The 26,073-nt window shown below is 38.3% G+C and overlaps 1 protein-coding gene across 1 annotated transcript; it reads right to left on the bottom strand.

Annotated features, from left to right (window-relative positions):
- Positions 1-154: 154 nt before the first annotated feature.
- Positions 155-25,694, bottom strand: LOC117429019 (N-acetylglucosaminyl-phosphatidylinositol de-N-acetylase-like). The gene is made up of 7 exons (XM_034048127.3): positions 25,179-25,694; positions 24,509-24,608; positions 7,941-8,031; positions 5,559-5,626; positions 3,137-3,168; positions 1,126-1,259; positions 155-869 (listed from the first exon to the last, which is right to left on the bottom strand). Exons 1-7 carry the CDS (start codon positions 25,528-25,530, stop codon positions 753-755), a joined length of 894 nt encoding a protein of 297 aa, XP_033904018.1. The 5' UTR covers positions 25,531-25,694; the 3' UTR covers positions 155-752.
- Positions 25,695-26,073: the final 379 nt, after the last annotated feature.

The following is a 26,073-nucleotide window of genomic DNA, read 5'->3' as shown; positions in this document are numbered from 1 at the left end:
AGCGCTGGCTGTATGGCTTGTCCACTAAACCTCTCAAAGCTTGATGAGTTAGTCTGTGCTTCTGAAGATAAGCTACAGTGTGAACCTCTCATTCACTCTGCCATTGTACTGTGTGCGAAACACATTGAAAAATCAAGAGTCTAATAGAGCCATACAGAACACAACAGTGCTTTTATTAATACACTATCCTTGTTACCATTATACTTGTGCAGTCTATTTGATCTTTGAAGTTTCCTTTAAAGTAAAACTGAATTTGGAGGATTTCTTCAGGCAGCTCACAAAGGGAGGCCAAAATACACTTTCTGAATGCCAGCACTTTCATGTCAAGGTCCCTATACCTTGAAACTAGGATATACAGGGTGATTAGAAAGTAAGTTTACCACCTCAATGCACCATATCATTGATTTACTTTTTAATCACCCTGTGTAATTGCCAGTGTGCAGAAAAAGTGACCAATGCCACTCAGCAGTCTGAAGAATTCCTCAACAAAACTCTTAAATTCCCTGGTAATATTGAATTAGCATCTGTAAGTTATGCAGATCACAAAAAAAACAAACAAACAAAAAAAAGAAGAAATGCATATTTCAGTTCACCTGCCATATTTAACACATGCTTTGGAAACTGATCGTCCCTCAAATGATTCACTTGATATGGCAGATGTTTCTAATATTCTGTCTGGTGCTGATACTACATGTGTGCCAATTCAAATGGTACAGTGTTAACAAAAAAAAAAGGCCAGTTCTTCCGGTTTTCTAGCGTTGTCGTTCTTCCGAGATCAGCCGGAATGTGTTAATGAACATGTAGCGTGAAAACAGCAGGTAGACCTGGCGAAACCACAGCATCTGGCTGTCATGGCAACACATGGCTCTCTGGGAAATAAGCAAACAAACGATATTATATTAAACCGCCTTCTAGTCATGCGCCTAGTACAGCAGTGAACAGTTACTTGTTAAAAGATTTTGAACCACATTTATCAAGCTTTTAGCCAATGGATAGGTTATAAAAACCAAGTGATTTTCAGATTCAGTAAATCAGAGCAATGCGTAGCATGTATGTTCCATTATGTTGTCTTGATTATCAACTAAGCTATAGATCTAGTGGCAGGCATACGCTTACTACCCTTACCTTAGCTTGTCCATATTCCTTTTTCCATATGATGGCAATAAAGTCAGAGGCACTGAACCAGCTAATGGGCAGCTCGAAGATGGAGACGTACTTCCTGAAGATATTCACTGTTTCCAAGGCAAGAGCGCAGCATCCTAAAAACAAAATCATACTTGAAAAAGCTCCATGCAGGTTGTGAAATGCACTGAAGCCACGCTCTCCCTAGATTTTGACTCTTACTGATGATGGCTGTTACTGTGATTAGAGCAGCCAATGGCTGTGCCAGTTTTTATAACCCATCTCCTCACAAGCACAAAGCTTTTGACCTCTTTGGAGATTAGAGAATTGGATTAGACTCTGCTCAGTGGTAAGTATGGGCCAGTTTAGTGATCTGGAACCTGGCTAGGGCATGAGGTCAGTGCCCAATTTGTAGCTTTTTACTCTTTAATGATACCAGTTCAACCTTTCCCCGGAGGTCAATGGGTTATTTTCCCAAGAAACAGTTCACATCAAAGTATGTTAACTTGAAGATGATGTTCTCAATAGCGGAAATGATCTAATTGTCTAGTTATTTGTTGCCAGTGAACAAACCATTCCATTTGGAGGAAGTGGAGATTCAGGTGTAAAAGCCCACAGACAAACCCAGCTATTAAGAACAGTGCTGCCATAGTGCTCTCTGTACAATCCCAGAGACACGCTTCCCTGGTCAAGCCGCTGCCATCACCCTGTAGATTGGCAGAGGAATCTGGAGCATTAATTAAGCTGTCACTCCCTGGATCGTTTAAAATGATGGACTGTCCAGCTTTCATGTTGGCCCTTAACATTTAAACACCACAAAAGGCTTTTTTTTCTGTGCTCTTAGCCCTCAGTCAGAAGTGTACTGCAGATAAAGCCAAGAGGGAATTTGAACTTCAAATTGATGTCGGATTTTGACTTAAAAATATTAATACTAGTCACAGTTAAAAAAGCATGACTGGTCTTTATAAAATTCTTGTGATGAAAATCACATTTATTATCAGGGTTCAAGGAACATTGAGTCTGGTTTTCTATTTAGATTGTCTTGGACGAACATTTTAAGAAATCATCCAAGCGTCACTCTTATTTGAATGTATGTGGAGGTTCACACGTCTGAGAGTTGCCGTATACAGGATGTGAACCTGTTTCAGAAACTTTTAAGCAATGCAAAGTTAGTATTTTAATGTCAACCTGAGGATTACTGTTAAAGATCTGTTAGATACAGTGATCATTCATTTCAGATAAAGAATTAAAAACACACAGACTTTGAAGAAAATATACCACAAGGGTGTAACATTTCAAAAGGTTTTTTTTTTTTTTTTAGAATTACTGTAACCTGCAATAGATAGTACCACAGTTTGATAAACAATTTCTAAACTATGGATATTGAAAATTACTTGGTGCCACTGTTTTTTTCCAGCTCTCCTGGAAGTAATCCAGCAGATGGCGCACCACACTGAAACGCGGCACCCTGACTTGGTGACAGCAGTATCTTACTATTAAATAGCAAAGCCTTTATTTAAAATAAATCTTGAGAATGATTTGTTTTTCACGTGTATAGTACAGGATTTAGTACTCATTTTAAAATAACCATTTGATTCCATGCTTCAATACGAATTTGGGAATGTTGTGAACATTCAGACAAGCTTTCTTCATGTTTAACAGTTTTACGGGAGACAATTATTGACTTACATTCCAGTCACATGGAGATAACTACTTTCCTTATACTGAGAAATAAAACATCTGTGTAGGCTAGCTGTTGTCGTTTTTAATTAAATGTCTTGGGAGACAGGCAGGTGGCTAGGCTAACATTAACATGTTCCCCATCTTTACAATGATGTAACGGGACACAAACAAACTAAAACTACATTAAAGCTGCATTCTTCTGAGATTTAGTGGAATCTAATTGACTAAGAACAAAACATCTCTGGCCTTCATCAACTGACGTCAAGACAATGATAAGAAAGTTTGGAATAGATGTGATTGCTTTTGTTTTACGGTTTTAGTAAATACATACCTTCTGGTAATTTCCCTGCACAAGAAAGATACCTGAAGGAAAGACACAAAAATGTTAAACAATATCGCAGCTTATATTTCAGCAGAAGGTTTATTACTAGAGGGCATGAACGCAAATTACTTTTACATGCTGTTACCATGTAGTTCAAGGTTTTAAAAAGAAGATTGGTAAAACAATTTTACAACAACAACAACAAAGAATAAATCAATGTTTATACAGTTTGCCAACTAACACCAAGTTATGAAATCTAAAGTATGTGCTTTCCTGGTGCAGATCCAAGTGGGGCGGAGGTGAACATTTTCAAGCAAAGTTGCACATGTGTGACTGCCGAGGGTATAATGATAAGCCTTTTGGGGGGTTCCGTTTATGGAAAGTATAAAAACAATAAATAATACTAAGCCGTTCAGACAGCGGCTGCTGAAACTTCTGGCGGTTCCCAAGCCAAACAGAATAAAAACTAAACCCTGACACTGTAATGTGATAGGGTTTGAAAAGTGTACAGTGTGGCTAAACTGTCACTGCTGGGGAAAAACAATTCACTGCACAGACATGAAGCCAGTGGAGCATCAACTGATGGGTAACACGATTCAAGAATTACCACCATAGTGCTCCATAATTTATTGATACCCTCTCTTCATTTCAATATTATTTCCCATGAGTAGCGTTAAAGGGCCAGCACCTTCCAATTTCATTTTCTTAGTCCCAGTAATGTTTTGATGCTTGTGTTGAGCTCTTTCCATTCAGGAGCTGCTCTTTGGTTCTATTTGCCTGCCATAGATCTATGTAACAAACGTTAGATCCTTTTAGAAGTAAGAGCCATCTAACGAAAAGCTTCCCCTGGCACTTACTTCTACAAAGACACTTGGCTGATCTAACACTACACAGCTGCGTACAAGATGGCGCTGGCTTATTGGCCGATCTAGCCTTGGTAATATAAGTCTATGGCAAGCGACTTACCAAAGAAATTTTAAAAATCAGTCTGCGTAAGATTTTCACAATTAGGGCACCTGGGCCATTTCATGAAAATGGTACGTTTGTAGTGTCATTGATATCAGACTAATAGCAAGCCGTTGAGATGAAGGGTCTATCCTAATGCATAATGCATGGGCAGCAGTGTGGAGTAGTGGTTAGGGCTCTGGACTCCAGACCGGAGGGTCATGGGTTCAATCCCCAGTGGGGGACACTGCTGTTGTACCCTTGAGCAAGGTACTTTACCTAAAATTGCTCCAGTAAAAACCCAACTGTATAAATGGGTAATTGTATGTAAAAAAAAAAAAATAATAATAATGTGTAAAAAAATAATGTGATATCTTGTAACAATTGTAAGTCGCCCTGGATAAGGGCGTCTGCTAAGAAATAAATAATAATAATAATAATAATAGAAGCCTGGCCAACAAAAAGTCTTGGGCCCATCCAATGTAACAATCATGTGCTATTTTCCGCTACCTTAGTCATCACAATCCTCGCACGAATCCAATACACGGCAGCTCCTCTGAGGAGACGACATATTCACTATTGATTTTTGAGGGTTGTTTTTGTTAACTCTGATGGAACACAAGGCTGCTGTGCTGCGCTGTGCTGCGCTGTGCTGGAGCAGGCCTGTTCGCAGTGTGTGAAATCTCACTGAAGTAAAGGTGGTGATCGAGAGCTTCAAACCAACCTGATGACTGCACTTTAACACTGTCAGGGCTCTGCTACAGCACAAGCTTGCATGTAGTGGTTCTTGTTGCAATTACTCAAATACTGTGTGTTTAGTTTACAACCAGTATGGCGCTGGCTTCACTAAAGACACTTTGGCTGATCAAACCTCTGTTGTATCGATGGCAGCCAACTAAAACTAAAGAGCAGCACTTTTAACACAGACTTCAAAAAATTATGATAAAGTAATTATTATTATTATTATTATTATTATTATTATTATTATTTATTTCTTAGCAGACGCCCTTATCCAGGGCGACTTACAATTGTTACAAGATATCACATTATACATTATTTCACATTATACAGATATCACATTATTATTTATTTATTTATTTATTTTTTACATACAACTACCCATTTATACAGTTGGGTTTTTACTGGAGCAATCTAGGTAAAGTACCTTGCTCAAGGGTACAACAGCAGTGTCCCCCACTGGGGATTGAACCCACAACCCTCTGGGCAAGAGTCCAGAGCCCTAACCACTACTCCACACTGCTGCCCAAAGTAATGGACAAATAATCTACAGGTACTTCATTTTTAATATCTTCGTGTGTAACTTCGAAAGAACACAACGATTTCAGCATGCTCTGTTGGTTTTTCAACTGCAGAGTCCTGTTTTTCTACCACTTTATGTGTATTTTCTATCCCTGTTCCCCTGCAGTATTGTATGAGTCTCTTAGGGGCGTGATGGAACCCTATGGTGAAAATGCCTGTAATTTACCTGAGAGACCTGTAGAGGGTGATGTGGTTAACGTGGCCACTTACTCCACTTTTATCGAAAGTCAGCACCTGCAAGAAAACAAAACTAATGCAAACATACACTGAGAGGGGGGTGCAGCTGCAAAAGCAAAGAGACGTTTCATGTTTCAACTGTTCTGGCACAAGGCAAGGCAAAAATAATAATTTGAGCTGCAGTGCCCCATGGTCATGTTGTTTTTTAATGCTAGTTCGTAAGAAGCCTTTTCAGCTTTCCAGTTTGTTTACATTACGTAAAGCAAGTTTAAATTCAAGTTTATACGATACTACTGTACATTTCAGTGGAAAAAAAAACACAAGGGGGAGTCTTAAAATTGTTATTGCTGTATATACAGGGTAATATAAATAAACCATGGATCCTGCGAAGACAAGTCAAATACTGACTTTACTGTAAACATTTGAACACTGTCAGTCAACATGAAGGGCAAGTTTGCTGTCAGTGTGCAGCACTTGTTTAATCATGATTTGATACATGTGGTCTGTTGTTAAGGAAAGTCCTCCAGAATGCTTTGTCTATTTGTGTCAATCATGATTGATTTAAAACGATGGAACGGTTCCACTGTAAACTGAAGCTACGATTACAAGTCAGTGGGAGTGAGCTGTCCTGAGAATCTGGAGCCTTGATAAAACAGCACATCTCACATCTTGTACATTACAAGCCCAGGCTGTTCCCATTTTGTTTTGCTAGTAAACTGTAAATGACTTTGCAGCTTTAAGCCTGGATTCAAACACATTATTCAGCTGCTGCGGTTTAGTGCTACAGTACTAAAAACTATGAAAAAAAAAAAAATTGTATACAGTTATGCATCACATTACATTTATCAATAAAAGATGTCTGCAAATAAAATATTTTTTACCTCTTGCATGTACGCTTGGGCCAGTACCCCAAACAAAAAGGGCTGTCCACAGGCCACCCCCATTATTTTTCAGCATAAATAAGTTTGATTATATACAGTTGCTAACAATGGGCCATGTGCTGTAATAATAAAGCAATTAATTTAGTAAGTGATGCTATAATCACACAGTCTGTAAATACTCCTGCTTCTTATTTTGTTTTTACTTAAATGAAGGGCAACACATAATAAGGGGAAGTAGAAAATCTAGCCCTTTATCACTGGGGTTCACAGTTGCAATGACTCATAAGTTTTACTTAAATGATACGAAACAAGCATCGCCAAGTCCAAAAAGGCTGCACTTGTACCCTGATGGCGATGCTTGCTTTGAAGATGATAATGCCCCTATCCAATCTGCTAGAATTGGGAATGGTTTGACAAGCATGAGAGAAACTTCAGCCCTCTTAGCCTCCACAATTCCTGGATCTCAATCCATTTGACCTTGAACATCCCACTTTTCTTGTGGAGACTATGCCAGTGTCAAAGCTGTTATCAGAGCAAAAGGTGGCCCATCCTCATTTATAAAAGGAAACTCCTTGCCCCATTTTTAAAAACCCTGCTGTACAAGTCTGATTTTTTTGCCAGCAGAAGTTCTTTACAGCACCTCTGGTCCAGGGAACCCAAAAACGTTAATTGCCGGAAGTCTGCAATGCAGCCAAAACAAACAAGGAATGCCAAATCGCTTCCAGAGTGCCGGCGGAGGAAATCTGCTCAATTACTTGTAAAAGGGAAACTCCGGAGAGGCCCAAGTTTTGGAAAAAGATTCTCTGAATAACCCACACAGCAGAAACGGAAGACGTTCAGTCTCCTTATTGTTGCTGGCAGCAGCGGCCTCTTTCAAGCCCAGCCTGCATCTGTTAAAGCCAGCAGCGCCCAGGATCCCAACACTGCCTCTTGACAGATTCTCTGTTCCTTCCGAGGAAGTGGGCCATCCAAGAAACACAATATGGCAAACTTCAGTGTTATGACATGGCTTCTTCGCTGATATGAGAAAATCATTATCGAGTGCTCCAGCCAAGCCAAGAGAGGTCACTTTGAGGAAGCTGTGTGCATGTCTCCCAACCAGCCACCTTTATTATCTAGTTCTGTACCTGGGTTATAACAGACTTCTAAGTATACGGTGTCCCTTAATACATAGCATGTGCAAATACAATATCATCGATTTTTTAAATAAATAAATCCTGTAGGATATTTGCACACCTCAGTTGTTTACTAATTTAAACTAACTAGCAACAGATAAAAGTAAGCCAATGGTATATGTTTCAGCTTTCCATATCTTGTCAACACAGCAGAGGGTGTAGACACACTTTTCTTTATGGGGCACCAAACACAAGACCTAAGCTGGATTTCAACCTCCAGGCTAGTGCACTAACATATTGCACCCTCACAAGATAATTTACATTTCTTGTAAATTTGGGATTGAACATTGCGAACAGACTGAGTACTGATCTTACCAGGTTAATAGCGCTGGCTTCTACTTGCTTGAGGATCAGTGTTGAGACAAGGTCTGTGTCCCATTGCACTCTGGGATGGTCCGGAAGCTCGCTGTGAAGGGGTAAACCACATACGCTTTATCAATAGGAACAGGACTGCACCAGAGGGGTGTCAATGCATGTGTTATATACACAGCATAAGTCTGTTTCAAGGACTTTCCACCAAAAAAACAATAGATTGGCGTAAGCCACTGACGCAAGGGGTTGAGTTGGAAAGGTTGAGCAATTATTGATACATTGAAAGAGTACTTAACTGGATTCTCCAAATTGGAAACAAGTGTGTGCCTGTGAATCTTAATGACTAGGTGGGTGGCAATAGGCAAATAGCCCTGCTCTTTATACTTAAAGAATTAGAGGACTGAGAGGAGAGGGCTTTCTTTAACTTGTTGCAGACTAAAGATTTTGTTCTTCGTTTGAAGTTGAAGCACTGCACAAAATAGTGGGGGCTGACTAATTCTGGTTTGCATGACAAGCATAATGCAAGCCTGACAGTCATTTCCTAGTGTAAACACTGAGTTCACGTTTTTTTTAACCCCAAACCCCGGAGACACTGCTGAAGGTATTAGCGTGTCTTTAAATTATAAGTAAAACAGTCTTTTTTTTAATGTAATCTAATATGTTCTCCCTCCAAACAAGGCACCTTGAATTCTGGTATCTATGCTGCTACAAAGTTAGTATACTATAGAAGTTCTCTGTAGGGTTGTGCTGAGGAGCTGATCAACCTTCAGTATAACACATTACTTTTTCATAAAGCTGGTCCTTAAACTTTTGGATTTAAAGTTTTGTGGGATAAAGTTTTGACACTGTAAAGGATCTAACAATGATTGAACTGCACTGCTTAAAATAACTGTGACCGTGATCAGACATGCTTTTCAATCTCCCTTTTAAAAGGCTTTGCTTTCGGTTGTGTGAACCTGGTTCTGGAAGGGTTAAAGGTAATGTAGCTTTTGCTTAAAAACTTCAACCAGGGGAAAATTATTACACACGGCACACAAGGGGCTGAAACACCCTTTTCAGTTGCTTCATGACAACTTGATTACCAGCGTTTTATATATGAGCGTCTGCTTTTGAAACATGTATAAAGTGAGACAGGCTGGCGTTCATCAATCTGCTAATCAATAAACCCTGCTGGTCTCTCATCAGTTCCAGGAACCAGGGTCGCCTTTTTTTTTTTTCTATCTTGGCAACAAAATGTAGACTCGGAACAAAATCTCTCCCCAAAGTACAACTGCAATTTAATGGGTGAATACTGCATGATTCCTTTACAATTTGTTGCACTGCAGTGCCAAGTTTCCAAGTCTTTGAGCACCACAAACCTAATTATTACTGAAATTCGCTTTACAGTTGTATTGCACACAGGAATTTCTTTTTTTTCTGTTCAGTTAACATTTTACAGGCACAATGATAAATAATTTACAGGGCTGAACATACATGAAAATGATAAAAAAAATGTAAATATGAAAGCATTGAACGTAGCTGTCATTTTTTACAATATTCACTGTATAGAACTTTGCCATAGCAAATGCATAATAAAGTGTAATAAAGCCTATTGAAAGCATGGTAAAGCACAGTTAAGCATCATAAAGCCCAGAGACATATGGTGAAGCATATTAAAAGAACACGGCAAACTATAGTAAACTATGGTAGATGCATAGCATGGAAAAAGTTTACAATTAAGTGCAAATTAACTGGAAACTTTTATAAGAGAAGCCTACAGTCGCTGATAAAAATGAAATGAAAACAAGATAGCAAATATCTGACAGAGAAACAAAATATATCACAGATTTAAAAACCTCCCTTAAAATAACTTTGCCAATTCATTTCGTGGTTATCTTATTTCTATATTATTTTTAAAATCTCATCTACAACCAACAGCTGGACCACCAGGCTACAGGAGGTCAGGAGACCGCATTAATATCTAATTGTGACAATGGCTTCGGGGGAAGGCTTCTTCTCCAATGGCACCAATGATTTATGAAAGAGAGGCAGTGAAGCAGGTTCAAACTAGTTCAGACAGATAAAGGTCATGACAGTTCAAATGAAAACAACAGCCCAGAGCCCTGGCATCTTAGACACAGGGCAGCCTTTGAGTTCTGAGAATGATTAACCCCGTACACACTGAACAACGTGTCCTACATGGGTCCAGAAAAGTGTCCGAATTCTAGTTCTACAGTATACATCTCAGACGTTCTTCAGTGCATGTTTTGGCATTTGTGTTATATTTTAAAATCTTAATGTACATTCTTCCTTGCTTGTAAGATCACCTCCATGAATTAAAATCTCCTGTTAATGACGTAAACCATTTTCACACACAAATGCCGTTACTGGCCCATCTCAGAGATGTCTCAAATTCTTATGCAATGGCATGTGTTAAAACAAAATGAAATATGCATACAGTATACAATATGTTCTTATTGATGTAAGCATTCATGCTATAAACATATGTCATGAAAAACCATAACATACAGCATTTTATGTTATCGCCCCATCTGCCCACATACCCTGGTTTTTCATGAGTCATGACATATCCTCTACACACTACAGTTTATCTGCTTCTGGTATACAGTCACATGGGACGTTGCCTTTTAATCCACGCTCACTATAGTTCTTCAGTACTGGCAGAGCTCTTCACACAGTTAAGACGGGTCTGTACCGTCTCTGACGTGATCGAGAGCTGTCATAAAATACGTTACATGCAATTCACACAGCCCAACATGCAGCCGTAATAACTCGTCTTTGTGAAAGGGGCTTTCATGACATTAATACATTATTATGGGTTCATTTTGTTCTTGTGAGTTCGCACTTTTAGTGCCAGGATCAAATTCTTTCTCATGAGTGCTCTCCTTCTGAATGAAGTGCAACAGGAAATGATCAGCCATTATGACACCCTAGAACGGACGTGTTCGCAGGATTGCAAAAAAAAAAAAGAAAAAAAGGTTAAGAAACTGTAAAGTAAACCAAAGTTTACTTTACGTCACTCAAGAAATGAGGAAACAACGAAACAGCATTAAAATGGAACCATGTGACAGCAACATGTTCAAGTAATGCGCTCAGGCATCGTATTAGAAACCTTATTCTTACTTCATGATTTGACATGAAACTATCACAAGTATAATATAAAGTCATCATTTCCATATCCCTTTTTTAATCGCCATCACCTTTCTGTGTGCCACATTCACAAATTCCTTAAACACTAAGAGCTGCTACTGTTTGTTTTTCCACATGAGAAAACTAAAAAATAACAACAGGAGACAGCAGACACACACACACACAAATAAATGGGAACGGTTTCTATAGCAACAGTATAGCAAGCCTAGATTTACTAACATTTCTTTTTTTAGAGTACAGTTGGTCCATATGGGGTAAAATAAAATCTGCCAGTTCCTGTGCCAGAAGGTTTTAGATCTGTCACCATGGTTTCCTAATCTGTTTTTTGTATTGCCTCCTACATGGGACTAACCTTGTACAACAGTGTAGATAAGGGCTCTCGTATTGACTCTCAGTAACAGTCCTCTAGTTCAATACCTCAATACATTAATCAGCACGTTCAATGGTAATCTTTAATGGGCTGCTGACGTAAATGCTTGGTTTTCACCACGATTCCACCACCTTCCATTCATTTCATGCCTAGCTGAGCCCTGGTGGCACGCTTGCAGCTTAAAGCAGAAAAAGCACAGGTTTCTAAACTACCCTGTAATTGTAAAATCTTTCTTATTCCCTATCATCCTGCAGCATATATACAGTAAATGGGTCTAGAGGCTTGTTTTGTTGAATTACTCAGTGTCAGCACTTCAGAGAAAGCAGCTCTGTTCTTAGTGGAGCATCTACTGCGACTCGCTAACAGGAGATCCTATTGCCACATATTGTCTTTCTTTACTGCTGGATGAAAAGCATTCCTTCTGTAGCTTTAATACTGTTTTGGATCAACAGGCTTAATGCTTGAGCTGTATAAGCAGTAAACGATACAATACTGTGTGGTCCAGTGGTTAAAGAAAAGGGCTTGTAACCAGGAGGTCCCCGGTTCAAATGATTTCAGGAGGCTTTCATAAAGGGTCACTAATTTATAGAAATTATAAATAACTAATTTAAAATGGATTTCCATCTGGATAAGTGACATATCCCCATGTCTCCCCAGATCAATACATGTTCATCATGTTTCCTTGCAATAAGCTAATCAATATCTGAGATACACAGTATGTACAATGGTAAGTGTGAATTCAATTGACAGAATCCACTTTGACTTGTTTTAATGCATAGACGTCCCTACGTGCCTTTTCCGATCTAAAAATAAATAATTAAATTGGGTGTTAACTGGATTTATTATTCAAAATAACAACACTTCCATCAGTGCCCAGCACTGAAGGGGTTAAACGCGCAGTGCAGAGCAGAACACTGTGTTCTAGCACAAGGTCACAGGGCCAAATAAAGGAGTGTAATGGAATGAAATTCAGCACATTCAGTCTGCATGAATAGAGCCCGCCCCCCCAGGGACCCCTGCCAGGCTGCATGATAGATCAGGGTACAAATCTCATGCTGCTGGGGTCATGGAGGAGGAGGAGGAGGAGGAGGAGGAGGAGGAGGGGAGTCGGGGGAGCCAGGGAAATGAAATCCTCTCTACAGGGACACAGGATTAGAGACACCTGGGATATACAGCTTGATCCCCTATGGCTAATTTGTTATAAGATCTTTCTGTACTATATAAAAGATGCATCTCCTTGGTGCAGTTTTAGTCACAACGGAAGCGACGGCCTATCTCACATCACTTGAATCAGTGCTGCCCATTGCCAGAGTTCCCTCTGTGGGATTATCAAGTGACTGCTGCTATATAACATACACTGTAGCTTCTTGGATCTGTTCCACTTTTTGAAGTGCTCTAAGATATGTCACTGCAATAAAAAAAAGCTATGTACTTAGTGATTTATAAGCAATGCCCTAGTTTGTTTGATTTCGGGGTTACAAGCAGACAGTCCCGGAGGACAGGAACACACACAGTGTAAGTTAACTGCTTTGACTTGGCTTCGGACTGTCTGGATGCTTTTCCTGGAAGATCTCTTCTGCACTAGAGCACTTTGCCCATGACTTACATACAGACACTGTACAGTATATGATCCTGCCCATCATGACTGTCTGCTTCTAATAAAAACAAAAAAGGTCCACGTTTTTTTTTTGTGTTAAAAAAGCTGACACATGGTCCAACTAGTGGCTTCCTCAATGTAATCCAGCCAAATGTTGTTCTACTTTAATTCGCTTAAGTTTTTTGATGGATTGTTTTTATTTGGGTGAGTTAATGTTATTTTCATGGGGTGCACCCAGTGTATTATTGTTATTAGTTTTAGTCAGGTTTTCCTGGAATGGCTTCCACAGGAAAATAAACATTAAACAGTCACTGGAAGTAGAAGCAAAAATTTAAAAAAAAATTCAGGAAACCTGTGATTATACTCAAACAAACATAAAACCTGAACACGGATCACAAGGGGATTCGGATCTACTTAACATTATTCAACTTGAGTCATATACTATATTTGTTGTATTGTTTACAGTACTGTAACTCAAGGCAATTCAAGAAAAGATGATATTTTCTTGTGAAAGTGGAACTAGTCCGGACAACCCTTTCGCAGTCCGCACATCCACCCACACAATAACAAATGCATTTGTCTTTTAACTTTAACTCAGCTGCTCCTGACATCCAAGTAACAGCCCTGCAGCAACAATCTATGAAGGTACCATTCACTAATGTCATGCTGCAGTGGCTTTGCTATGGCAACAGTCTGAAAGCCCCAGAGTAACCTCCCCGCTGCCTGCTGCTTCACATGGAAATGTCTAATTGCCTGCAGGCTTCTGCAGGCAGCTCTTGAACTTTGCCCTACTAGAGAATCTGCATGTTTTGGTTGACAACGGCTGTTTGTACTGGTCACATGGGCTCAGGCTTATGGAAGCCAATCAGATACTGTCTGGTTTACTTAGATCACGATAGACTGGCGAAAGCAACAACTCTTTCATGGATATTTGATTACGGCAATGGAGTCTTTTGCGAGTGTAGCATGAATACAGAATGTACTTTTGAGGGTAATGTGATGCAAGTCTGAGGGTGCTGCATTATCGGCCCACAATTAAAACCTCCAGTGTCCAATAGCCATGGCAAATTCTAGACTAAAATAGTATTTGGCAATTGTTTATGACATGATTCCATTTGCTTTTTTTATCATTTTAAAAATAAATACTTGCAGCCATCCAAGTGTACTGCAGCATAATAAAAAGATTTCCATCTGGCGCCTGTCAAACTCTGCGGGTTTGATTTTCCACTGACATTTGCTATGTAGCTCATGAGCAAGGATTGTCGGAATACTCAAATGGAATATTAGGAACATTCTCTGCAGATAACAATTAGGTACATAGGTTTAGAAAGGGGCAAACAATATTAAAGAAATTTAAGGGTGCAATATTTCTCAGTCCTAATCAATGATACAGAAGGTATTACCATGTGTTAGGAACTAGTTCACTCAGATATAAGTTGAAGGTGAAATGGACATTGTTGCCTAATCTATGCCAATGAATACCAGTACTGTAAGATTTTCAATTCTTCTGCTAGTGGGGAGCTGTTTTCCGTTGTTAATTCTTCAGTAGAAGCACTGTCTATCCAGAGGAGAAATCAATTAGGACAGGGATTTAGGATTCAACAAAAACTACAAATGCAGTGTCCTCAGTTGCCTTGCTTTTATGATTTACATTCTGTATGACTGCCAAGAAAACAAAAACAGACACAAGGTCTGAGCGACAAGCTGTGGGCAGAATGCGCTCAGTCCTTAAGATTAAGCTGTGCTGTTGCACAAACAATTACTGCTCTACCTGATGTTCAGTACCAGGAAAAGAACACATCAAATCACATATTGAAGAAACGTGGTTAATATCCATGACTGTGTGAGTCTTTGATCCAGAACGACTGTGGGGCAGGTTCTATAGGTCATACAGTGCTGCAGTAGCTATTAAACATTAGCTACTCACAAAGAGGATGGTGATATTTTATAAGCCTGCAATTATATATTATTGGTCTGCATTCTTTTGCAATCACATGCAATTAATCTTTCACAGAATGTCTTTCTCTTCCGTTGATACTGTTTCAATTTACAAGATGAATTGAATAAAGCACAGTTTGACTTTTGAAGAAACTGCTTAGAGTCAAAAACACTCACTCAGCTGTGTTTCAAATCAATGCAATTATTAATGGTTGAAAAACTGATAACAGCTTTAGTTACAACAGTTTCATAAAAGTGAATCATTTCAAGTTGTCCTGTGCATAAATTTCAAGAGACTTTTTCCATCAACTTTCCATTCTCACCCAATCAATATTAATGCGTTAAAACGACATGAATCCGACTCTAAGCAATATCAACAGCGTTAGTGTTTTATATAGGCTCCTACCCACAATGTAAGGGGACATAAGAGACCATCAGATGGCGCTTGACGTGGGGCTCATTTGTTTCAAAGCACACCGCACTCAGCTGTTTCACTGAGTTAGCAGGCACATGTTCAGCCCTCAGGCTCCACATATAAGTGGGATCACTGTTAGGTCAGGCTGAGCGGCAAACTATTTCGCATTATTTTTCTTCCAGTACAGAAACTGTACTGCATTGCATATATATATATATATATATATTTATATATTTTTTTTACAGATTCCATATATGGAATGTGTTTGGCTGCATTCCCCAGCTGTTAAATGACTTGTGAATGCTAGAATCATTATGGCACCTGTGCCTTGTGAAAGATAGTGGTCGAGGCCGCTTACCAGATTCCCTTGAAAATGAATGGGGCCAAGCTTGTATCTAACTGTGTAATTGTACAGACGGACAGGCTTTATGTGGCTGACAATATAAAATGTCAACAATATATATTGCAGGAATACAAGAGATATAGTAAGGAGTCTACTCAAAACGCTACATGGTATTAAGATCACTTTAACCTAAGAGGTCTACAGAAATGTTAACAAGAGTTGACAGAGATAAAGGATAAAAAAGAAAGGCATAACTATTCTCTAGATGTAGCCATGCTTTAATCTTACAGAAGACACACCTCCCAAAGAGAGACTCTGATGAACATGGGAAGCGTTACTCATCTCTTACATGCTAGACGCTCCACTTTGTCTTCTGAATGAATGTCAGGTTGAAGTGTGTTTCTGTGTAAAGAAGACCCTCTCAGTTTTTTTCTATCCTAGCAAAAAAAGTTATGCTTCATTGAAAGGTGATCAAAAGATAGCAATTTTGGTCACTGCCAAGCACTTTTCTAATATTATGCATTCTATAGCTTAACTTTAAATATAGTATTTTCCATCACGTTATGTAATGCTTATAAAAGCCTCAATCACACATCTGATGCAAAGTATACCTTCTCTTTCCTTTTTTTACTGAAGCATGATTTGCTTGTCTGACAAGACCCTTGGTGAACTACAATGCCATTGGTGAAGAATCTAGCAGCTTACAAAGGCATGAATATTCTTGTGTGTTTAGATCAGGTAACTGGATATAAAAAAAACAACACATCTCTTTCCTGTTTCTTTTGTTTTATGGGGAGGGGGATAGGGTGGATACAGAAATATTACACTGCAGAGAGCTGGTAAAACGACATGTACTAATCTGGCTTACTCTTGCTTCGTGGACTAGAGAAAAACAACATATCTCTTTAATTCTATAAAGCCCAAGCCATTACAATATAAAGAGTACCATCTTAAATCTCTTGCATTTGTCACTGAGGTGAACTCTGACACAGTAGAAGCAGGCTCACACCCTCCTCGCTTGAGCACTAACAGGATTTCGTGGTCTGCAGCCAGCTTGCTGAACCCGTTTACTTCCTTTATCGTGCAAAACACGCCAGGGTCATGTTAGTTCATAGCTGAAGCACTGGAGCGCGGTCAGATCTCTGCTGATTACAAAGAGCCCACAATGCCTTGGGGCAGGGTGACTGTCAAAACAGCGCTCCTATTCAGAGCTGACACTAAGTTCTGATGTGTTCCTGCCAGGTCCTCACAGAATCAGGCACTCAGGGAGGGAGAAGTGGACCATATTTCTTCAAAGTATTAGGGTCCTGCCCCTTTAAAATACAAAGAATTACAAGAGAATGCATTTTCTTTTAATTAATCCACCGATCTACGTATTTATATACTGTAACCCAAATAGATTCATTTGAGGTTCTAATTTTAACTCAATCTATAAGAATCTAAAATCCATTTTCTGACCTCTTATTTGCATAAACAACATTACCACTGGTTTCTTCTGTTGAAGATCTTTTAGTTTTTTGTTCGTATCCATGTATTTTTTTTTACTTCAGTTCGGAATATGCAGATGTTTTTAAAGACAATGCTTTAGATATAAGCTTTAGACTTATAGTGTGACCCTGAGCAAGTCACTTAACCTCCTTGTGCTCTGTCTTTCGGGTGAGACGTAATTGTAAGTGACTCTGCAGCTGATGCATAGTTCACACACCCTAGTCTCTGTAAGTCGCCTTGGATAAAGGCATCTGCTAAATAAACAAATAATAAGAATAATAATAGATGAGATGTTTCTGCTGCTTCCTGCAGCAGTTTATCTATAGCTCTGTATTTCAAATATTTGCATATCCTGAATTAACGTTAAAGAAGAAAAAAAAAGATTCTGATTCTGAGCTGGACCGGTAATAAAAATGTAAAGCTAACAAGAGGTGAGGACATTGATTTTAAAGTACTGATTTACACTCCTATAAAAAGGGAATTTAACCATATCATTTGCAAGCACAGGTACATTTCTACAACATTTTAAAATGAGACAACCAACTGGTTTATGCAAAAGACCTCTTTTAATACTGTTGACTTTCAGCATCTAGTGGTCTGAACATTGTGTACTATAAAAAATAAAAATATAAATATAATTTAATTTTGTGTGGTCCATTGTATCTTTGTATCTTTATTTCTTAAATAAAACTTGATAGATATGTATATGTTACAGTAGTGTAGCAATGGCCAGGAGAAATGTAAACTTGTTGATAATATATTTAGGCTAGACCACCTGAGCACACCTTCCAAGCAGTATTATAAACTCCAGCCCAGTTTATCATATAACGAGTGATATGTTAGGATTCCAGTGTTAAGATTGAATGAACAGGCTGTAAGTCAGACCACACTGGTTTGCTGCAAGTTATGCAAGGAGTTTGTTTCTTTTAGCATCTCCTATCTTAAACCTCCACAGTCTTTGATATACATTACTTCGATGGTTCCTCAAAGCCCTTCCCATTATTCATTCATATGCGCTGTAACCCTGTGCACTCCTCTGGCATGGAGCATGGGACAATGGAGCTCTGTATACCAGTGACAGAGTTTCATTAGGGAGAAAAATGATATTCCTAATCCCTCAATGACCCCCACAGCACCCTGGTAGGGTATCCCCAAGGGGCTGGAATGTCTAATGGCCTGCTCACAGATTAACATACCCCTTGGAGTTTTCAAAACAGCTATTGCTTTAATCTGTAGATCTATTTGTTGCCATCAGTCACATGTAGGCGGTCATGTGTGTAACTGTGTATCACAATAATCCCTAGTCTTGTGTAATTGGTCAGTAAAAGCCAAGGTTCTCAGTACTCTGTGTCTCCACTGTGTGCACAAAATAATTATTAATTCTATTTTTCTTGTCCTTCAACAAGATCATTTCGGACTGTTCTTGAACTTGCCACTAAGATTTTTTTTTTATGTTTTTTTTTTATCTTTCTTTTTTTGTGTGAATGTAATGCTTATAAAAGTAGCAGTTCAATGTCTTTTGTCATAGAACTCAAATTGTGCCAGATTCTGTGGTGGTTTTATGATGTGAACTAAAGGGGGCTAAGCTCTCACCACCAATATCATTTCACTTGGGACTAAATTAGAAAAAAGGTCTCGATCCAAGGGAAAGTCAGTTGATTATGAAATACAGTATTAAGTTACTATTTAGCAGCTATTTTAACTGGTTATGTATCTTGTTGGCAGTAAAATGAGAACCAGGGTACTTTTTTTTTCCTTTAGGATTTTTCAAACATCAGAAACATACAAGCCTAAAATCCCTGAGTTGAAACTACCTCGCTTGGTACAAATAACTGGTCTGTTTTCTGATAAAGCTAAGGTGCACATAACATTATCTTTTTGTGCAAAACACTGTAGCTTTAAAATCCAAATCGCTCTGGTAAAAAAAAAAAAAAAAAGTCTGGCAGGCTTTTCTCAGGAGTTAGATACACTGTACTAAGAGCGCCAGTCAGCCCCCCCCTCTTTTGCACACAAATAATAAGAGCTAGATAATGTTGCTTTGGGTATGCAGGAGTTTTGGAAAGCTACCCTGCAGACAGTCAGAAGGTTAGGGGTTCAGCGCACAGGCAGCCAGTGCTGTCTTAACACAAAGTTCAACATCTGGATGAAAAAAAACAACAAAACAAAGTATGACTGCCGGTCTGGGATGGCAGCCAGTTTATTCTGAGAACTGTGTGTCAATGGTAAAGTTCACATGCCCCTTCTGACAGGTCACCTTCAGTAATCAATCATGCAAACACTGTGCGCGGTCTGAGAACTAGAATAAAGTTTCCAAACACTCCGAGCGGGGTTACCCTTATCGGAGAGCTGGTTTGTTTTCTGTGCAAACACTAGTCGTTAAAGGGATACTTTATAGATGATATATTTTTCAAGTATAAAATGTAATTCTTGTTTAAAATCCCATTATGTGTGTTCTGTATTGATGTTAAAGCTTACTGCTGCTCTTTATGTGCTATGTTTATTAACTATTCCAGAATCCTAAAGGCTGATTGTGGAGAAGCGAGGTGGGGAAGCAATCAGGTGTAGACAATGCTAATTACCAGAAATCCGGTTGTATTTATTTCTGGTTTTCAAATACTGGCATATACATTATATATTAATATAATTAAAATGTACAGTTTTTAACATTTAGATTTTGTAACATATAAAGTATTTTTTATTTTATTTTCATAAAGCCTGGGCTTCTTGTACTGTTGTAAAAAAATACAATAGTTTATAATAGAAATAAAATTGCATTCTGTAATATGTCAAAACCAAATTCTCATTTGACTGAATACTCTAGTGAAAGGATAATGCTAGCCATTAAAAATGATGCCCTAAGCTTATCTGACATCAGGATGCAATATAAAAAGGAATGTGATACTTTAATAATTGTGCTTCTTTGGTTTCTAATGTTTTTCTATCCAAGCAACGCTGAGCTCATCCATGGCAAATTCGTTGCAACTATGTACACAGAAATGAACCTTACTCACCATTAATGGCTTGCCACAGGGCTATGCATTAGTGTGTGGTAAGCATTTAGAAGGATGCATCTGCTGTTTGAAATAACTATTTGCACACAGAGTTTTTTAGGAATTTTGCTCTCACTGCTAAAATAAAAACCAAAAAGTTTAAAGATGTAAAGTGTGACATGCATAGGTACAGAGAAGTGCTGGAATCCTGCTAATAACTTGCAGCAGTATGAGGTTATAAGTACCAGAACTCAAATCATGAGTTGTTCATGAGTGACCCAGTACTGTAGATTGCACAGATAACACTATACTTAGACAAACAGATGTTTGTTCTTTATGGGCATGAGGTTCGGTTTATCAAAAAGGGCCAGGGGAGCATGATAGTTATTTTCACCTCTGTCTGCATGTTTACAGCTAGTTATATCAAAGGGGAACATTGTTCATACTGGACTAAGCAATAACCCCTTCTATGGAAACTCATTTACCCTACAGATTATTTAGCAGCCCTCAGAACAAGGCAGCTTAATCATTCACAAGAACCTTTGATGGATCGTTATTTCATAAGCCGGACTAATGTACACACCCCTGGGCTTTGGAAATGTTGGTTTGAGGATATTGACGATGTTGCATGTCAATGGAGTTCATTGCTAAATGCAAACCATATCCATGTGCCTGGCTTGAAACAGTAATGCCCTTCCCCCACATGCTAGGCAAAGAGCCCCTCAAACTGCACAATAACACAATTCATCTGATGCGCACGTCTTCAGCAGAATGTCTAAACAGTACTGGAGTCGATGAATAAATAATAATTATACATACCCAGCAAGGAAATAAAATAGAAGCTAGTCCACATACATAATAGATACTCCTGTCGAAAAGAAATGTTTTACAGTTTCAAGGTGAATTAATGTAGTATTCCCAATGCCCAATGAAACACATTTCAGTATTGTTTTGTTTTTTTCCCATATTGTATAGTTTAGCAATGGGAGTGTACATTTTGACACGTTTTACATACAGGCATGCAGTGTCTGTGCTTGGAATATATTGTGTTTAGAAATTATATATATATATATATATATATATATATATATATATATATATATATATATATATATATATATATATATATATAAAAACATTAATAGAAAACAGAAACACACACACTCCTTTAATATCCATCCAAACCGTATTGAAAATGACAGCTCCCCAGCTTTCTAATGTATAGAAAAAACATATATTACCTTAGAATCCTATAACCCCTACAATATAGTCCAATACAAATATCGCACTCCATGTAATGGGTGTACTGTAATACAGTGAGTATTGTAGGGCTGCTTCCCCGGACTGTGTAAATAGCTGTTCAGCTAATATTATAGCCACTGCTCTCTAGGTGGTAAAAGCCATTAAAAATATCTGAAACATAGACAGACAACAATCCAAAGCAGGGTGGGTTGCACACTAATGCATCTAATGCTGTGGTCCTTCCCGGTACTAAAAATGTGAAAACTCCTAATTTTGTGGTGAGTTTTTTTTCATCAGTCCCCGCTGGGCCTTTTCAGACAGAGATTCTCACTTTTCTTTGTTTATGTCTGGAGCTAGAGTCCTGTGGTGTTAAAGGGTTGCCTGATTAATGTTCAGCGGGGTGGCCTGGATTCGTACCAGCAAGGCAGTTCAGCCCATTTTTTCAATCCGCCTGTGAATCAGGAGCAGTTTGCCTGTTTGATCTCCAGACCTTCAGCTGTGCGGCCCCCAAACGAAGGCTACAGTTCTTGCACAACCTTCTGGAGCTCATGTCAACCTTTTCTGTTTTCCATTTTACAATCTGGTCTTAATCATACCTTTTAGTTCCTAAGTCTAAAGCTGTAGTGAAATCCTGAGGAACATCTGCCAATCAAAATAAAATACTAGTCATCTGTAATTAAACCCAATATAGGCTCTCTCTGTTAAACCCTTTCTTGTTAACTAACATTATTGCCCTTAACAACTGATGAGCAAGCTCAAGGACTACATTTTAATTATGGCTCTGCTATCCTTATGATGGTTTTTAAAAAGTGCCAAATAGCTGAAACTATAATGTAGGCCTATTAATGGTAAAGCCATCAGTTATCTTTATCACACATGTTGTTAGTATTGTTATTTGCTATATAAGGATAGTGGCGCAAAAATCTGTATTTAAATCCGACATGCTAATGTTAACTCAAACTCATTTCAATTTCTACAAAAGGAGTTGAGTTTCATTCTTGAATGAAAAGGGACAAACACTGACAATGAATGATCATAATGACATTCATTTGAAGCATGTTTGCATGGAAAGATACAGAATATGTTCCAAGGGTAAGGAAACACCTTCAGCAAATTCTGCATTGCCTAGCTTTTCCCGAATACAGCCGGACAAAACTACAAACATTAAGTAAACAGGCCACACAAGGGCGTAACACTGCATAAGAGGCTTTATTAAATCAACACATGTTCTATAACAGCTGCAGGACATAAGCTAAACCACGACAGCACAAGACACAGGAAGACAACATCCAGCAAGGGTCTGTTATTGATTCACAGCAGCAGTGTCCCTTAATTTTTTATATTTATATTGTGAGCAGTCAATTATTGCAAGACGCACAGAACTTATGGACACAGTGCTAGTTATATTTCACTAACATCAGGAAACAGAAGATTTATTACATGGTGCTGGTGCTAGTGATATTCATCCCTGCACTGGTGAAGTTTTAGTGTTAACAAACTGGACTGTCTATTAGGTAGAGTGCATAGAAGATCCAACATAATTATGGAACACTGCAGTCATACATAACATCAATTTCACTGTAAATTCCCCAACTAAATGTTTTTTTAACATACTTTGTGTTTTCAGCTGGGGACCACTGTTTCTTATTCTGTTCTGGCTTTGATAATGAATCTTGTGACCTGGAAGGTTCTGTGTGAAAAGATAGTTAGACCAGATCAAACCACTTGCCCTGTTTGTGATGGCACTGTCATTGGCAGACCTAAGTCTGCAGGCTAAAATAACAAGTCTCGGAGTTCTGTGTGAAAAAACTGAGCAGAGAAACCCACGCACAGGGATGTGTGTCTGTGCCACAATGGCACACAACAAGAAGCATAGTCACCACAGATCTGGCCTTTTTTCAGCACTTCACAAGATTTGTTTTCATGTTATCCTGAATGTTGAAGGATACACGGATTACAGGATTAACTATGCTTGGGTCTAAATTACCAACAGACCTATCCCAGCTTCTCCAAAGAAAATAAACATTACTTCAATAAAAAATGTTTTTTATGGCATAAAACAAAGGAAAGTAATGTTCTTCCATACAGCACATCTTTACAAGTGTGGAGTGTTTTCTGTATACAAATTCCGCAACTAAAATATATAATCTCTACACTCAAATATTATAAAATGCAATGGTGTTGTTGCATTCTCTCAGCTCTCCAGATAACCATGCTAACATACTAAGAGTTCAGTAGTCCCTCCAGGACTAGATGTAGCAAAGGTCTGAATATTGCTAACCTTAATATGATTCACTTTGTTGTTAAACCGACTATACTTTTTTTTAGGGAGTTATACAGGCTGGTTTATAATATCAGATGCTCTGCTCTGCTGTTGTTAAAATATATAGTATTTTTATAACATCTCCACTTACAGCCACCCTGTGCTGATATAAAAGGCATATACAATTCTATCAAATTCATATAGTAGTTTAAATGTACACCAATGTTCCAGCTGCAATCAGACCACGTGATTTACGGCAAAGGGGCAAGAATGCAGCCGTTTACCTAGAATTCTGTATTTGAAATATACATATCCTGAATCAACATTAAAAAGTGAAGAACCCAAAGGTTCTCCGCACAAAAGGGGCACCAGTAATAGTCAATGAAAATGCATTTTAAAATCTTGGTCAGTAATCCACTGAACCACACATATCTTTATGTTAGTTTGCTTTTTAGTATCCAGTTCTATCTAGTACATTTCGTCTCGGGACTCAGATGTTAGCATGCTGCACCACCCAGCCCCGTTATTAACCTATATTTAACCTCTCAGAGAGGTACGGATGGGAGTACAGTAAGCATATTTGGTTTGCTATTTTGTTTACCTGCAAAACAAGACATCTCCAGAGGGTGACTTTGCGTAGTGCTGTGACTTCAATGACAGCAGCTAAATGCAGTATCTATGACATCAGTCAGCAGGAGGAGGGGGTGACAAATCAAAGGCTCCGTGAGTCTAGCACTGGATTAACCAAGGATATTTATGAAATAGATATGTCTACCTGCAGTCAATGACCGTCAGATGAGCTGCTGGGATTCCTAGAACACCACAGCTCTTGAGAAGTTCCTTCTTCCGAATCTCTCCCTGATTGTAATAATTTCCTAAAAGAGAATAAATATAATATGAAATAAACAGCATGCTGCTGCTGTGGGAAAAAAAGAAAGAAAGCCTAAATTTTAATAATAAGTGTTTTGAATTTGTGAATGAATGACCTACTACGACATATACAGTAAAACTCTACACAGTGCTGGAGATCTGTGCCTTCTTATCGACGAGTCAAGGCAGATTTATTTAGAACAAATGTTGTGCATTCAGATGCATCATTGAGAACTAAACATATATATATATATATATATATATATATATATATATATATATATATATAAAATTACATTATTATAACTATTGTATCTAATTTATTGTGTGTAGCAGCAGGGTGTCAGCATGGGACTTTTAATATACAAGAATTAAAATAATAAGACACGCAATACTCCATTAAAACACTTTCATAAAGTAGGCGTTCATTAAAGACATGAGACAGACAGCCCAGTTCTCGAGACCATCTCTTTATTTAGGCATGTTTCTTGGAATCCCAAAAGCGACAGTGATGCTTGCAGGTAACGCCAGTACTGTGCATGAGATGCGTTTTTTAAATATATATATACACATACCTGCCGACAAGCACAACAAGTACACCGAAACATTTAACTTCACAAAATGTATGATAGCCGGAGCAAAGAACATGCACTCGTCATCGGGATGCGCCGTTACAAAAAGCACTCGGAGATTTTCGGAAACTTGGTCCTGCCCGTCAGCGTGTGGCCATGGTAATCCATCTTCTCTATGTTTACCGTGAGAACAAATTCCGTCTGGGTCTTTTGCAATAGAAGCCTTTTGGATTAATGATACAATATATCCAGTCCCATTCTGTGCTACGCACTGTCGGTATTGACGATATATTCTTTTTAGCCACACAAAATAAATAACAATTGACAGAATAACAGCAAGCCCAAATGACAACATGATCGACCTAGATAGTAAACATTCCGGGTGGCTACATTCTCTCTGTTTATTTACGTTCCGAGCCTTGTAAATACAGTTGATCTACCATAGGTTCTGCATTCATATTGTAAACAATATAGCAACATTACGATACTCAGCAATACCTTGTCCTCTAAACCAACGAAATATTATTTGTTACAATCATTACAGCCCACTAATGCTAATCATGTTTTATATATGCCTAGTTGTGTTTTATATAGCTATATTTGTATTCTAAATGCTAAATAATTAACTGGCTGTGTGTATGTGGATGTAAAATGAACAGTATTGTGTTTCAATCCAAAACAAAAGTGTTAGCAAAGAAAGAAAACACAAAACATAAACCATTTTAATTCTAAATTAAAACAGAAAATCTATAAAACTCAATTTAAAGAAATACAGCTTATACTTAAAATAAATAATACGGAACGTTAAATTGTGGAGAAGTAGGATGAATTCACTGAAAGGCAAAACAAACATTGAGGAGAGCAAAAGAAAAATATTTTTGGGGAAGACTTTATTGTT

This window comes from Acipenser ruthenus, chromosome 24 (assembly GCF_902713425.1).
Source record: "Acipenser ruthenus chromosome 24, fAciRut3.2 maternal haplotype, whole genome shotgun sequence".
NCBI lineage: Eukaryota > Metazoa > Chordata > Actinopteri > Acipenseriformes > Acipenseridae > Acipenser > Acipenser ruthenus.
Note: the sequence above shows the minus strand (reverse complement) of the source record. Positions and strands in the feature narration are given on the sequence as shown.

Bases quoted from the DNA above. Each gene is read 5' to 3' on its own strand.
- LOC117429019 (XM_034048127.3), bottom strand. From the start codon at position 25,530: ATGTTGTCATTTGGGCTTGCTGTTATTCTGTCAATTGTTATTTATTTT. The intron at 8,032-24,508 runs GTAGACATATCT...ACCCCTTCACAG, and splicing joins CTGACGGTCATTGACTGCAG to CGAGCTTCCGGACCATCCCA. The intron at 1,260-3,136 runs GTATGTATTTAC...TTTTGTTTTTAG, and splicing joins TGCAGGGAAATTACCAGAAG to GATGCTGCGCTCTTGCCTTG.